Source organism: Corvus moneduloides, chromosome 7 (genome assembly GCF_009650955.1).
Source record: "Corvus moneduloides isolate bCorMon1 chromosome 7, bCorMon1.pri, whole genome shotgun sequence".
In the NCBI taxonomy this organism is placed as follows: domain Eukaryota; kingdom Metazoa; phylum Chordata; class Aves; order Passeriformes; family Corvidae; genus Corvus; species Corvus moneduloides.
The window spans coordinates 21,306,525-21,320,810 of record NC_045482.1 but is presented as its reverse complement, the minus strand read 5'-3'; the positions used below and the strand labels follow the sequence as shown (position 1 = coordinate 21,320,810).

The 14,286-nt window shown below is 37.6% G+C and overlaps 1 protein-coding gene across 11 annotated transcripts in view; it reads right to left on the bottom strand.

Annotated features, from left to right (window-relative positions):
• COBLL1 (cordon-bleu WH2 repeat protein like 1) overlaps positions 1–14,286 on the bottom strand; it is an 81,443-nt gene that overhangs the window by 30,461 nt on the left and 36,696 nt on the right. For 10 of the 11 annotated variants that reach the window (XM_032114208.1, XM_032114210.1, XM_032114216.1 and 7 more), the window contains exons 2-3: positions 7,511–7,690; positions 284–485 (exon numbers count right to left, since the gene is read on the bottom strand). In XM_032114208.1, coding sequence (XP_031970099.1) covers positions 284–485; positions 7,511–7,690 — 382 coding nt within the window. Of the gene's footprint in view, positions 1–283; positions 486–7,510; positions 7,691–8,877; positions 9,270–14,286 lie in introns of those variants that run through there. The other variant, XM_032114215.1, reaches the window with a different exon arrangement.

The window sequence follows — 14,286 nt, the reverse complement described above, 5'->3', positions numbered from 1 at the left end:
CACTTCATCTGCAGAATTTTTCAAAAGGCCGATAAGGTGTGAGATTTCAAATAATACTGTAATATTTCCTTCTTTCAGCAGCAAAGATGTTTGCTGCAACAAACTGAGATGTATTTTACCTAAGAGGAGCTTATCAAAAACAGACTAAAGCATTTCACAGAGCTTCAAGGTGAGAGGATGAAAGACAACAGGAAAAGCTGAAACAAGAGGATGAGCTATCAGCTCAATATGCTGAATACAGCAGTGATTCTAATTTCTCAGTACACTTAATTTTAGTTCTCACCTCTGGTATAACTGGTGCAGGTTTCTTCTTATCCATTTGTTTTGCCTTTACAATCACCTTTTCCACTTCAAGCATTCCCACTGGTGTGTTGGGTTTGAATTTAATCTGGCTATTTTCTGCAGATACCAACTCTATGGTATAACTTGATGGATTTAAATGATACTGTGCACAGAGAAAGATCAGCAAGTCCATCATGGGCTTCCTGTAAAAGACAAATGGAACTGTCACAACAGATGACAATTAAGCAGGCTATAACAAGACGAGCAGCTAAACATTTAATCCAAGTCATCTTTTCCCTTCCAGGACTAAACAATTACTGCCAGACACCAACTTTAAATATCTTTGAGCTTTAAAAAAAACATAATTACAAAAAAAAAAGGCCAATTCCCAAAAAAAGCCACTAAAAAGAAAATGAAACCAGTTTGCACAAAAGTATGCCAAGTACTTGAGCAGAGTGGGACCTGCTTGCTTGTGCGAAGCTTTTCCTGAGGTCAACAGGGACATGTGGATTAGTCACCTCATTTGACAGTTAGTGGGAACTTTAACAGTGGTGATAAATACTCTGTTATTCATTAAAAACAGTTCTTTTGCAAAGCTTGGCATTTTTATATCCATTTTGAGTTACAAGGGACTTTATTTTCAGAAAGTCTGTGCATGAGCCACTTGGAAGATGCAGGAGAAATGAGGCTTGAGAAAGTCACATTTCAAGAAGGTCTTGCATTAGGGATTCCAGAATTATCTAGGTTCTTAATACCAACAGCAAGAAAAAAGCTAAATGACAATATAGTAGGCAAATGCCATTTCTTTAGAAGCTCTGTGTGATGCAAGGTGTCCTTCCTGCAATGAAGAATGGCCAACAGAACTTGTCAGATGTAGTCAGTACCTGTATGTCCTTGTTCCCTCAGTGCTTAATGAAGAACATGCAGAACAGGGTATTAAGACTATTTCCATTTGCTATTGAAATACATCTATTAAAGTTGTACTTGAAACAGAAGTGTCATAGATGTTTAAATAGACCAAAAGTAAGGAGAACATCCTTACTTTGCGTGTTACAGAACTGAATTAAGTTATAGCACTATCAGATTATTCCTCAATAATTTTTTTTGAGGTGGGTAAGGACAATTTCATTGTGACACCCTCTGCATCTTTCAGTTACAGCTATAAACAAGGAAATCCATCACCTGCTCTGTCTCACAAGGACATTATGAAAATAGTATTCTTGTGAAGCAATCAAATGGTATGTTGAAAAAAATGCTGAAGTGTCTATGAGAAATACAGGGTTTGGCTGGTATGGCTTTATCAGAAATCTTAAATTCTAGATGTAATCTCATAACAGAGGCAAGTATTCTGATAGCACAGCCAAATGTGGAAATAGCTTCTACAAAGAACCATCAGATTAAGCAGAATTCTAGATAACAAAGATCATGAATATATTTATTAAGCAGTAAGTTAAAGCAGACTTTTCATATGATGCAGCTCTGTAAAAATAATTAAGAATGACTCAATGTTAAAAGTTATTGTAAACACTGAATTATTCCCCCCTTTAATTTACCCTAGAATATCATTCCCGTTTCCCTTCCTCTTAAAGGACAAATGTTCCATAAGCAAACTGTCTTCTAATTTCTAGCAGCAGGGCTGAACTCTCCAGTGCACATGCTGCACTTCCGGAAGATGGAAACTGTTTGAAGGCTGACAGATATTTCTTTTCCAGAGGAAAGCTTCTGCCTGTTTAAGTGGCAGGAGAACAGTTGCCTCAGGAGACAAAGGCAGGAGGAACAATAAAACAAAAAAAACCCATACAGAAATGGTACTCCAATGTGTCGAAAAGCAGTTTCAGATGGTCTGAAGAGGCATAGGAGAATGTAATATACTCCCGTACTTTCACCTAGATGATCTGTGACAGTCTGAGGAATTCCATGCAAAATGCAGAATAACAACTACACCTCCCCTTTCACATTGCTAAATCAGAAAGTTTATTTCAATTAATCTCCTGTATATAGCACAACCTGCTTCAGTTACACGACAGAAGGAGGAAATACTCCATTTCTTGTACTTCTAATCCCTAATGAAACAAGTACATCCATCCCACCCTAAGAAGAAAAGGGCTGCAAATGCAAATATCATCATTCCCCCATCTCACTGGGGGCAGAGCAGGGCAGGGCCGAGGAGGAGGGAGCCAGAGGAGGCTGCAGACACAACTTCTGTAGTGGTCTTTCTGGCTACTTAGTGTATCCAATAAGTTACTTGTTACCTTTTTTTTCTGGTGAATTTTTATACACTGGCTTTAAAAGCTGCCCTTCAGTTACTGGAGAGAAGTAAGATTATTAAACATGACCAGAGCAAGAATTCACAAGCAAAGATCCCAGAAAGCCATCCCATGGAAATGCACCACAGTGACAGGGGCAAGCCCTCACATTAACCAGTCACACAGCAAGTGACAGAATGATAAGTCAGTACCAGCTGCTCACAAACAACAGGTACATGCAAATTAGTACATGAGAACAGTGATTCAGTACAAATTTGCTTTCCACTGGTACTTCCAGAAACAATGTGTTTGACTGGAGGAAGATGGACTTTAAGTCCCCCCACTCCACTGCAGGCAAGACATCTTCCAACAACTGCTTCAGAGAGATATTCCTACCGAGATTAAAAAACCAACCAAACAAGCTCTTCTTGTAATCATAGACTCCAAAACTAGTAAAATGATAGGGACCAAGTCCAGAGAGCTGGCCAGAGTAACAACACGAACACTGATACGATTTGAGCATCGTTCTCCCTTTATTGTTCAACTATGCAAGCTTTTATCTCCTTTTGCAAAGATTCACGCCCAATGCCTCTAGACGGCCTCTAATCCGCGGGGGGACAACCAGTGTATAACTTTGCCAAGGACTTTCAGGGCTGCCTGCAGCCAGGGGCCTTCCAGGCTTGCCTGCAGCCAGGGGCCAGTTCAGGGGCTTTTCCTCAGCAACCCTGGATTGTCCAATCTTCCCAGGGGTATCATATGCCCCTGTTCCACAAGGAATCCCTCGACAGTAAAACTCTTTTTTCCTAAAGTCTGCAAGGATTAAAGGTGGAAGAATATATGTATCACAGTACATTTAACAGCTTCCATAATTAATATTTAGCAAACCACCAAGAAGTGGCCATCAGCTACCTCAGATGACATCATCTGCTAGTCCTTCTTTATCTATCTACTTCAGTAAAATACTTATTTGCAACTTAACTTCACTAAATTACTCTAGGTTTTCTGGAAATCTCTGAGTGTAAATATATTTACATATTCCTGCACCCTTCATCTCTCATCTATTTTTCTCTGGTTGTTCCTACCTGACTAAATAACAATAAAATGTAGCTAAAAGCAGCCTCTCATCACATCACATAGCTGATAGTTAAAGGATGAACCTTCACTAGAACTACACATTCACTGGAATGTATCAAAGCCTGTTATTATTGTAATTAACAGTGTAAGGTGTCACTTCAAGTGCTCAACTGTTCAAAGGGAAAAAAAAAAAATGCATCAAACTGCCAAACTCCTCTCCAAAAACAAGGGCTAGAAATTTGCTACTTAAAAAAAGTTGAGATTCTAGATTTCTGATACAATCAAACTTTAGGAACTACGTCTTCCCATCATGAGATTTGCAGTAAGCACCACCAAACAAACAAAACTGTCTCAATAATCACCAAAAGTATCCCTAAGTAGGGGTGGAATATTAAAGAGAGAAAAGAAACCTACACACAGGCTTTCTATAGATCTCCATTTACTTAATTATAATGGTTTCATGGCCCTCCTTGCAAAAATATTTGCTAATTCAATTCTCTAAAGCAAAAAAGACACTTGTTTTCATAGAGAACAACAAAACCCACCAAAACTCAGCAAATCTGTTACTAACAAATTTAAATACAATAGGTTTTGAAAAGTAGGGCAACACAACAAAGCTTGTTATTCACCAGCTAGCTACAGAGAGTAAACCAACGGTTTATTAATATTTTAATAAATGGAAATACTCAAGAATGGAGCAAATGAAACCTCACAAAGGACTCTTATAATACAAAACAAATTCAGCAAAGCTAAGGTCTCTCTAAAAGAGATCTGAAACTGAAGCCCCAAACATACTACCCTGCACAACTATTTTTTAAATACACCATTTCCAAATTAAATATGTCATTATCATATTGGCTCCTGAAATTGCTAAGTTAATTTACTGATGCATACAACTGAAACTATACAATTTCAAGAAAACTTTCTCAAACTCTGCATTTATTCCCTGTGGGTAAACAAAAAAAGCTATCAAACTGATTAGGCTGCTAAAAAAAAAAAAATTCTTCAAGTTGGGTTTGGGTTTTTTCCCTCCTTTGGCTGCAAAAAAATTCTTCAGCTCTATGCTATTAAATCACTCTGAAAAATGTTCCAATTAAACAAAAGCAGAACAAAACAAAACCAACAAAAAGCTCCACTCATCTTTCTATTCCTTCTTCAGAACACTGCACCTTCACTTCCTACCACTCATTGCTCTTACCACATTTGAGGTGGGGGAGTGGTTTTTGCTTTAAAACAACTGCTTGCCTGAGATCCCCCTTCACAAACCCTGTTATCAGAGTGCACACATCACTGTCAGACTCTGAAGAGATGAACTGAATCTCTATCACCAACTACTGCAAAGTACGAAGAGAATCCACCCATTCCTGAAATTTCAGAATGAGGAATGACTTATTTCAGTTCTTCCTTTTCTCAGTCTTTCGCTTTAGTTACTTTAGATCAACCCAAGAATGAATAATTCTTCTCTGGGAATCTTCTTCTCTAATTCTTCTTTTGAATTTCATTCTAATCCTCTTCTACCTACTTCTACATAATCAGGATATTTATCTCACTAACACCTTGCTTTGTGCGACATAGCTCTCTCTTGCTATCCACTATGCCAAAGTAGGGAGCAAATTAACTCAACTTAATCTGAAACAAAAGGTTTCTTCTAGTGGAGCATGGAATTTGAGCACATGGCTGTTAAAACTCACCATTTTGCTTTTTCTAGTATGAGATTTAAAAGGTGTTCTCTCCTCAGGACCTTCAGAGCTGCTCACCTCCAATTATGAATGAAGAAAGAGGCAAAGTAACAATTTGTCTGTTTATGTCATTTCTAGAGGGAACTTGCCTATTTGTTCACAATATACGACTTAGAGCAAAGCTGGAACAAATGATAGCTTGAAAAATGTTTCACAGTGGACTGCAGGTCCTCCGCATTTCCCCTCATTCTGAGATGAGCCTAGCAGTGCTAAAACTGATTCTTATTTGCAAGACAGCCATGTATGAAATCAATCATATACAGCATCTTAATTGAAAAATCCCATAACTGTGGAATAATAAAACTGATTGGGAAACAAGTGCAATTCTTGATAAGCCTGTAAAGCTTGTCTCAAACACTGAATAATTATACACAATGTAATCTGACCAAGTGAAGATAGATGCAACATTCCTTTCTGGCACTTTGTTCTGAGCAAAGAATGAGAGAGGGCCCATGGTACTTGTAAGCGTGGACAAAGGGAACAAAAAGAAGAACAAGAAGTTCCTGACAGTGTACACATGGAGCCTCATGTCTAAGAAGGTTTAAAATCAGGAAGGCACCACATTTACAGATTGCAGTATTCCTTACTATAAACATGCTGGAAAGAAACACCATAAAGCATCAAGTACTCAAATTATTTCAGAAAATTTCTTCTGAGAAATAAAACCTCACATTTAAGTTATCCTAAAAATCACAAAGTCAGGGAGAGGCATAAAAAGACCCACTGTAGTTCTGGTGAACAAGCTGATATTTGATGTCTAAGCAACAACCTCATGAACTCCAGCAAATGACAGCGTGCAGACTCATGCCAGACTTCACTTCTCATTAAGAAGTAGGTAAAAGCACACATTTACAGTACCTGGTTTGAATGAATAAATAAGTCAGCCTGCTTGGTTTCAGCAGGAAAGACATGGGCCATACACTAACACAAGGACAATATACAAAGAGGTTTGTTTATTTCAGCTTAGGATAGCAATGAACTGGCATCCAAATTGCTGTGATCCATACACAGCCTTGCACAGGATTCTTCTTACTAGACTTACATTTTAAGTCCCAGGATTTATGATTTCAGCTCAACAGTAAATGTTTAGGTCTTTCTGAACCAAAGGTGTCTTGACAGTTACATGCACAATCTATCCTACCAATTAACACTCTGAAATATGCATTCCAAAGTAAAACCAGCTTAAGCAAAACATAATTGTTATAAGAAATCCAAAGGGTTTGGATATATATTTATAGCTATAAATTTTTTTTGAAGCATTACAGATTTTGTCTGAAGTGATGACATGCTTTTTGAGGACTGCTAGTAGTTTACAGGTAGCAGCGCTGAGCAAGTGCTGAACACGTAACTTTGTACCCAAATAGGATGAACAAACTTCTCTTTAAAAAGCAAAATGCATGTGGGAAAACTCACTGAATCATACAATCCAATATTTTATAAAGATTTTTAGTGACTAGAAAAAACAACAGATGTGGCTACACATACCATCAGGTACCATACAGAATTTCGGAAGCTCAAAAAACCAGGCTTCCAAAATGGTAGGTACATTTATAAAGTAAGTGTTTCCATATCTACCCAAAAATCATAGTAGAATCACAGAATCATTTAGATTGAAAAAGACCTTTAAGATCATCAAGTCCAGCCATTAACCCAGCACTGCCAAGTCCACCACTAAACCATGTCCTTAAATACCACACCTACATATCTTTGAAATACCTCCAGGGATGGCAACTAAACTAGTTCTCTGGGCTGCCTGTCCCAGTGCTTCTCAAACCCCTTCCACGAAGAAATTTTTCCTAATATCCAACCTAAAACTCACCACTGGGGAGGCCCATTAGGCAATTTCTTCTTATTCTATCACTTGTTACTTGGTAGAAGAGACAAACCCCACCTGGCTACAACCTCCTTTCAGGTACCTGCAGAGAGCAATAAGGTCCCTCCTGAGCCTCCTCTCCAGGTTAAACAGCCCCAGCTCCCCCAGGTAACCCTAACCCTCCTAAGACTTGTGATCTTGACACTTCACTTCACTGCTCTTCTTTGGACACACTTAATGTTCAGGCTTACACAAGTCATGTATTTTACCAAATGATTATAACCTGGATGAAGGCTGAAGTAAACTTAAGCAAAAAAAAAGACAATTAAACAAGACTATCATTCTGTGTAACGTACCTCCCGTTAACTGTAGTGTACTTGATCACATCTCCTGGCAGGACCACTGATAATTCAATATCTTTATCAATTACATTCTCTTTCTGTTCCATGATGAGGTTGGGTGGCTCTGTGTTATCAAACGGAGAAACAGCAATGGATTTTGTTTCAGATGGAGGAGGTGGTGCTTTAGATTTTCTTCTGAAATAAATAGACAAAAATTTAAAATCAAGTATGCATTTATACATATGATTCCATACTGGCAAACTAACAAGTCTCCAAACAGAAACGAACAACACTTTATACTTTTCTAAAGCAGTATGTGCAACAAAGGGATGAGAGAATATTTTAAACATACAAACAGTGGTGACAGGAGACAAAACAGGCTAAGGTATCCATCACAAAAAAAAAAGCACCCAATAAACATCAAGCCAAAAAGAGTTCTTTAATGTACCATAAAAAAGTAAATTAGTTAGTTGTTTTGGTTTTTTTCTCCCTTGGGTTATGCAAAGACCCTATTTGTGCATTCTCCTAAGAGATTTACTGGATTAGTATAAACAGAAATACTGTACTATACAGTATGAAGCCAAATTGCACTACCAGTGTGCTTAATATAGGATAGATACTGGAGCAAATAGTGAAACTTTTCCTCCCTAAATTCTTCTTCCAGTCATTAAAATTATTCAAAGAAATCCTACCAGCTCTAGATTATTTAACTTCTATATAGTAATAAAAAAACAGTGTAACCAATTCTATTTTGTTGTAATATTTCTTGACATTCCAGTCACAATATGCTTTCATATATTCCCCTCACCTATGTTGATTTCCTATTTTAATTTTGTCTATACCCTTTCCCATGTCAGTGACCAGACAGTTTACTCTTGAATACAAGGACTGACCACTAAATAAGATGTACTTACTTCACTTTAAAAAAATTCTAAAACAGTCTAAAACTCTCTGCATCTCTTAATATATGCATGTTACAGTAAATTCTGAATGCAGGATTCTCATGTCCCACAACATCTAGTCTAACATCTCCCTTTATTTAAATAACTCTCCACAATTATATTATAGAAGGAAGGACATTCAGAAGGAAAAGATACTATTATTAAGACTTTTATCACTAGAAACAAAACCAAAACAGAGTCAAGACGCATTACCTCATGAGAGCTTTTGAATTTCTTACAAACATTCTTGAATGGAGCCACATTCACAGAAAGTTAAAAGACATTTCAAACATAATACAGAAAGGTTCCAAAAATATGCTCGTCATTTAGATGGAGCTGTACCGAAGTTTGTTTACTTTAAACTTGGGGAAAGAAATTAACTCCTATAACTGTCCTACAGAATTAAAACAGAAATGCTAGCATACAAACAGAAACACAAACCTTTCCCGGGAAAATGAAGTTTAAAGTCGCTCACAATGAAGAACAAACAAGGTCCAGAGCAGCATTGCAAAAAAACAACTGTAACGAGGCTTCACATGACCGATCTGTTGCTGAAAGTGCTTAGAGTTTTGAACTTCAGAACTCTGTGCTGAATAATTAACTATTCACAGACCCTCAGAGCTAATCCAGAGTACTCACAGGCGTCCAAAAACACTGAACGAGGATCCACATTCAAGATTTATACCTCCTCTCTCAATGTTTTAAATTAGTTTGGTGTGCTCTGCATGCAATTCAAGATGTGCAACATAAGCTGAAAATCTGACTTTGGTCTCTAGAGCAGCTTGCCTGGGTTGTTTCACGAACATTGCAAAATGTATGAATCAAACTTCTTTGTACTCCTCCCTGGCTTCTCTGGGGTTTTTTTTTTTTTTCAAGATATTTAGCTTTCATATAACTGTCAAATTATTAGCTAGTACAGAGCATCAGTACAACTATTAGAAATAAATAAAATCTCAAAAACATAAAAACTCACCCTGTGACATTAATACCAAAAAACCCAAAGTGAACCAGTACTGCTTGTCCCCCCCTTCTTTACTCTTTCTTACACCTTTAACTTCAAATGACTTAAAAGCTATTTATCTCAGAATGTAATCTTTGAAGAAGGGTCACAGAAAGATTTATTTTCAAATGATAGTGGACTCTATCTTCCATTAAGTAGACAAATGCAATTTTATCACTGGAACACTATCACCAGAGTGCTTAATGACACACAGCAATAAATGTGGTTTATTCATACAGTGCCTAACTTAAACTGTATAGAGCTAAAACTGACCAAATACTCTCACCAAAACACATATGCAACAGTTGAAATTCCATGTATTTATAAAGAACACACACACGGGGTCAGGCAGTCTAACAAGGTCGCTGAAGCCTCGCAGCCCCCAGTGCAGAGCCACATACCCCACCCATCTCTAGAAAATCTGATTGTGCTTTATGGTTAGTTATGCTTACACGTCCCACCCCACACAAAGGAGGAAAAATCCCAAGTTTACTTTCTCAGAAGTCATGCCAAGTTTTGGCAACCTCTTATTAAACAACAGGGATTCCAATGCTTTCATTTTCTGTTTCCAGATGCCATGTCTGTTTTTTCTTCAGCTCTCACCAATTCTCTCATCTCTCTTTCTTAGCCCAAAGTATTTGCATTTGGTCTCACTGCTTTTTCATTAATTGAGTTTGTGTCTACCTTACCAGAGGAGTAGTTGCCTGACTGCCAGGCTGGGCTGCACTCCCAGCCCCAGAGCTGGTACTGAGCAGCAAGAACAATCCAGGTGACCATGATTACATAAACAGGTGAAGATGGAAATACACTTGCAGGGGTAGTTTTTCCCTACCAACCCTCCTCTCCTACTCGGCAATTCAAGAAGCCAATGAAAGTGATTTTCTCACCAAGGCGTCCTCCACACAACTTTTTATCCTAACACCAAAAGTAACTCCAAGTCTATACCATCATTTCAAATACTTCTCCATCATAAAGAACCAACAGAAGCCTGGTTCTCTCTTGTCTCTTAACATATACCAGGTACTCAGCAAACCAGCAGAGCTGTTGATTTGTAATGATTTTGCAAAAAAGGCAGAGAGATGTTAACCTAGTTTCTTCTCCTGAAAACAAAACCTTATATTTAGTAAGACAAAATACAATCATAACAAAGAGAGTAATTCCCCATCATATAAAAACAACACTTCAGAGGCCAGAAAAAAGGTGCTCAGTAAGTGGTCTTACTCCCAGCACCTTTCATGTTCAGATAGCTTCCAGATGTGCTAGAACCTAAGCCAACCTGTTCTAATTTTCAAAATAAACATTAGAAGGAGTTAGAACAACCAAAAATATGCTCTTCATTTTCATGGCCACTATAGAATTACAGGAAAGCTGCAGGAAGAATCAAAGCGCAGCATATTTAGCTATAAATTAGTTAATACAGAGGGAATTAAAGAGAAATTTTAACCAAATGAGGCCACAGCTCAATAACAGTAAGAACTCCTCTGGAAATTGTGCTACAGTATCCTACACGATGTGGGTCCTCACTCATTCCTTGTCCCCATGGGTCCCAGTCCCATCAACTGGCTAACCTTCCCTATACACCAGACATTGAAACTGTCTAATCCCACCTCTCTAGAAGAGATGTGCTCCACACTGATTATCATAAGATAAACAATTCCAGCAACATATTATCTTCTACATAAATTTGCTGTTTAAACAACTGCTGGAGCCAAAGCAAAAAAATAAATAAATGTTTATTCTCTGATTCTTCCTAGCCCTGGACAAGGCAGCCAGAGGGACACCCACAATGCTCTCACAGGGACCCACAAACACAAGGTGGTGCAGCCTGGGCAAAGTTTCTATTTCCCTTGTTACCAAAGCATCTGGAGCCCACTGCTTATGCTAAGGCACTCAGCTGGTTCCCATCTAGTAGAGATTATACTGTTCCCCACACAACTGATTCCTATCTCTTAGATTTTTAAATTTCTGAAGTCCCACCTGCAATTCCTGCCGGTCTATATGACAATACAATTCCTGCATTAAAGAATTCTTTCAGCCAAATATAAATAGAAGAATACAATTTTTTAAGAGAAACAGTGCATCTTTAAATCAAATCCAAGACCATAAGGTCAACATTTTATGTGCTTCAGATCCCACTTCAACAGAATAAAATGTCACAGATGTATCTCAACAGCTTTCCTGCTTGCAAAGAAAAAAAATAACAATGTCAGTGATCTGGATGCTTAGAAGCCTTTTTAAAATAAAAGTCTGACACAGTAAATAAATAATGCATCTATTTATTCGATTTCTCAAAAAAATCCTGTTAAAAAGTTACAAGCAGTATATTTTTAACTATCAGTAACTAGAGAAAGGCACCATAAAATAATGAAAAATACTTGAACTGGACCTGGATATTCCAGTTTTCACCAGCACTTCCTTTCAATAAGGACCTCTTTCCCAAAAAAAAGGAGGGAAAAAAAGAAAAAGAGGAAATCTATCTGCTGGATTAGTGTACAATCAAAGGCTACAGCATCAAGGAATATTACTGTTTACAGCACTTAACTTCCCATTTGGAACACAATTACATGAGAGTATACAAAGACAGCTTGATAGCACTCTCACTGAAATTATTTTGAATCTAACCTCCAACATCAGAACCTTTTCTCAGGTTTCCTATGGCATTCACCTAGGACAGGATAGGTCATAAGGATCTCACTTGAAATTCGGTCATCTCTCAGGTACTGAAATAGTTCACTAAACATAGTGCATTAAAAACCTTCTAAGCACAACACATACACTTCAGTTGGTTAATTTGACTTATGGCACTATGAAGAACACTGATTTATTCAAAAAGCAATTACTTTTTTTTTTTTTTTAATCAAACTTTACAAAATTATATTTGCCACAAGTACAAGAAGCACTCTGTTTTATTTTCACTCAAAGTCAGAAAAGGATCTAACTCTACTAAGATCATAGCATGAGAGTTTTGAAAAAGGCCACTGCAACAAAACTTCTTCTAGATCTTTTCTTGTCTTCGACTTCTCATCCCAAGCAATTATTATAATGCTCTCCTGACTATTACAATAATGCTGTTTCACCACGATGTCATAGAAGCAGACAGCCAAGGAACAGTTGAACAAGAGTTCAGGCCTATATTAAAAATGTGGATTTGGGTTTTTTAACATCAATTTCGGCCAACAGGTATACAAAATATTTAGGCTCCTATTTTCACCTATAGGCGTTCCCAGCCCAACACTCATCTTTTAACACTAACAGAACAAATTTGTCTTCTAGACTGAGTTTATTCTGTTCTCTCTTTGTGGATAATGGTTTCACAGCATCACCACTGCAAATCTTCAAGATCAAACACTGCTTGCTAGGAAAAAGCTTGGAGACAACTGCAGCATTACTATCTGATCTGCTCCTCATAGTCCAGCAAATGACTGAAGTTGCCAAGGCAGGTCACTCAAAAAATCACTGCTATGTATTTCAGGCATAAGTATAGACGAAAAAATACTTTAAAAATAAATTCTATTCATCTTCACTAAATTATTACCAGGCACACAGGTTTCTATATAAAATTTGGGATGCCATTTAGTGCTTCAAAAAGGTTACTTTGAACTTAGATATACAGTAGTATTCTAATATTTCTCCTTAACATTAAGCAGCCCAAATATTTGCTGTGCCAGCCCCAGAGCATGACTATCAGCCTTGATACTGGGCTTTCATCTCAACATCAATATCACTGTTTGATATACAATCTCTCTCTTTATTTTTACTATAAAAGCACCAGTTAGATGTTAAGATCAAGGTATGGATCAATGAGAGTCAAACAATGTCCATTCTTAGGTTATCCCCTCAAGCCAGGCTTATGATACCTGTAGGACAATAGAAAGGAAAAATATTTGCTGTATCTGCTCCAGAGAGAAATATGATCTTTCAGATTCTAAACTCATCCATTTAGTTATCTGGGGAAGAATGTGAGGTCATATTGTACAGATATGCACAGTCTAGCAGGTGGCTCAAGAGGTACCAAGAAAAAAAACAAGTTCAAAAATACATTTTAACTTCAATTTCCAGATAGAGGAACAAGCATGAACAGTTTGTAAATCTTTTGTGATAATGGGTTATTTTACAGGGCACTTCTCTATACAGATTCCCAATAGTGAAAGGATACAAGTATTGTAAATAATACTGGTATTTTAAAAATAATAGAGAAAAACAATATGGCATCAAATAAGGCACTGGGTATATATCTCTGCCAGCACAATAATTCATTGTGCAAGTGATATATCAACTGACATGGCAGTAGTAACACTATTGGTGATAATATTACTAATTAAGTGATCTTTGAAGATTATCTCTACGGATTTACTCAGGGAGGTTCCAGCAAACAACAAATCACCTGCAGATGTTCTCTTACTCGTGCCTTTATTCAGATGACTGCTATAAAGAAAGCAAAAAAAATGTAAAGTGCATTTCCACTCTCTTTCCATAAATAAAGTGGATCAAGAAAATGAGGCATCCCTGGAACCAGGACATGTTTTCAAAGATCTTGTGAGAGAAAAAGCTTCCCTGGTCAATGGATGTGTGGATTTACACCCCCCCACCCCCCCCCCATCCTCCCACCCCCTAGCTAGCCTCATTGCTGTGAAGATTTTTTTTTTAAAGTCTTATCCTAGAGAGAAATAAATCACAGAACTGGGACGGTAACCATGACAGTAAGGTGAAAGCTTAATGGAATCTCTGGATGTCTAGTTCACACTAAAAGCAAGAAAGCAGCAAATGAATCCTTCAGTTCCCTCCAGACCATTTGGAACAGACACTTGCCCCCTCTGATTATTTGTCCCCATGGCAGTGACAGTCTTGAA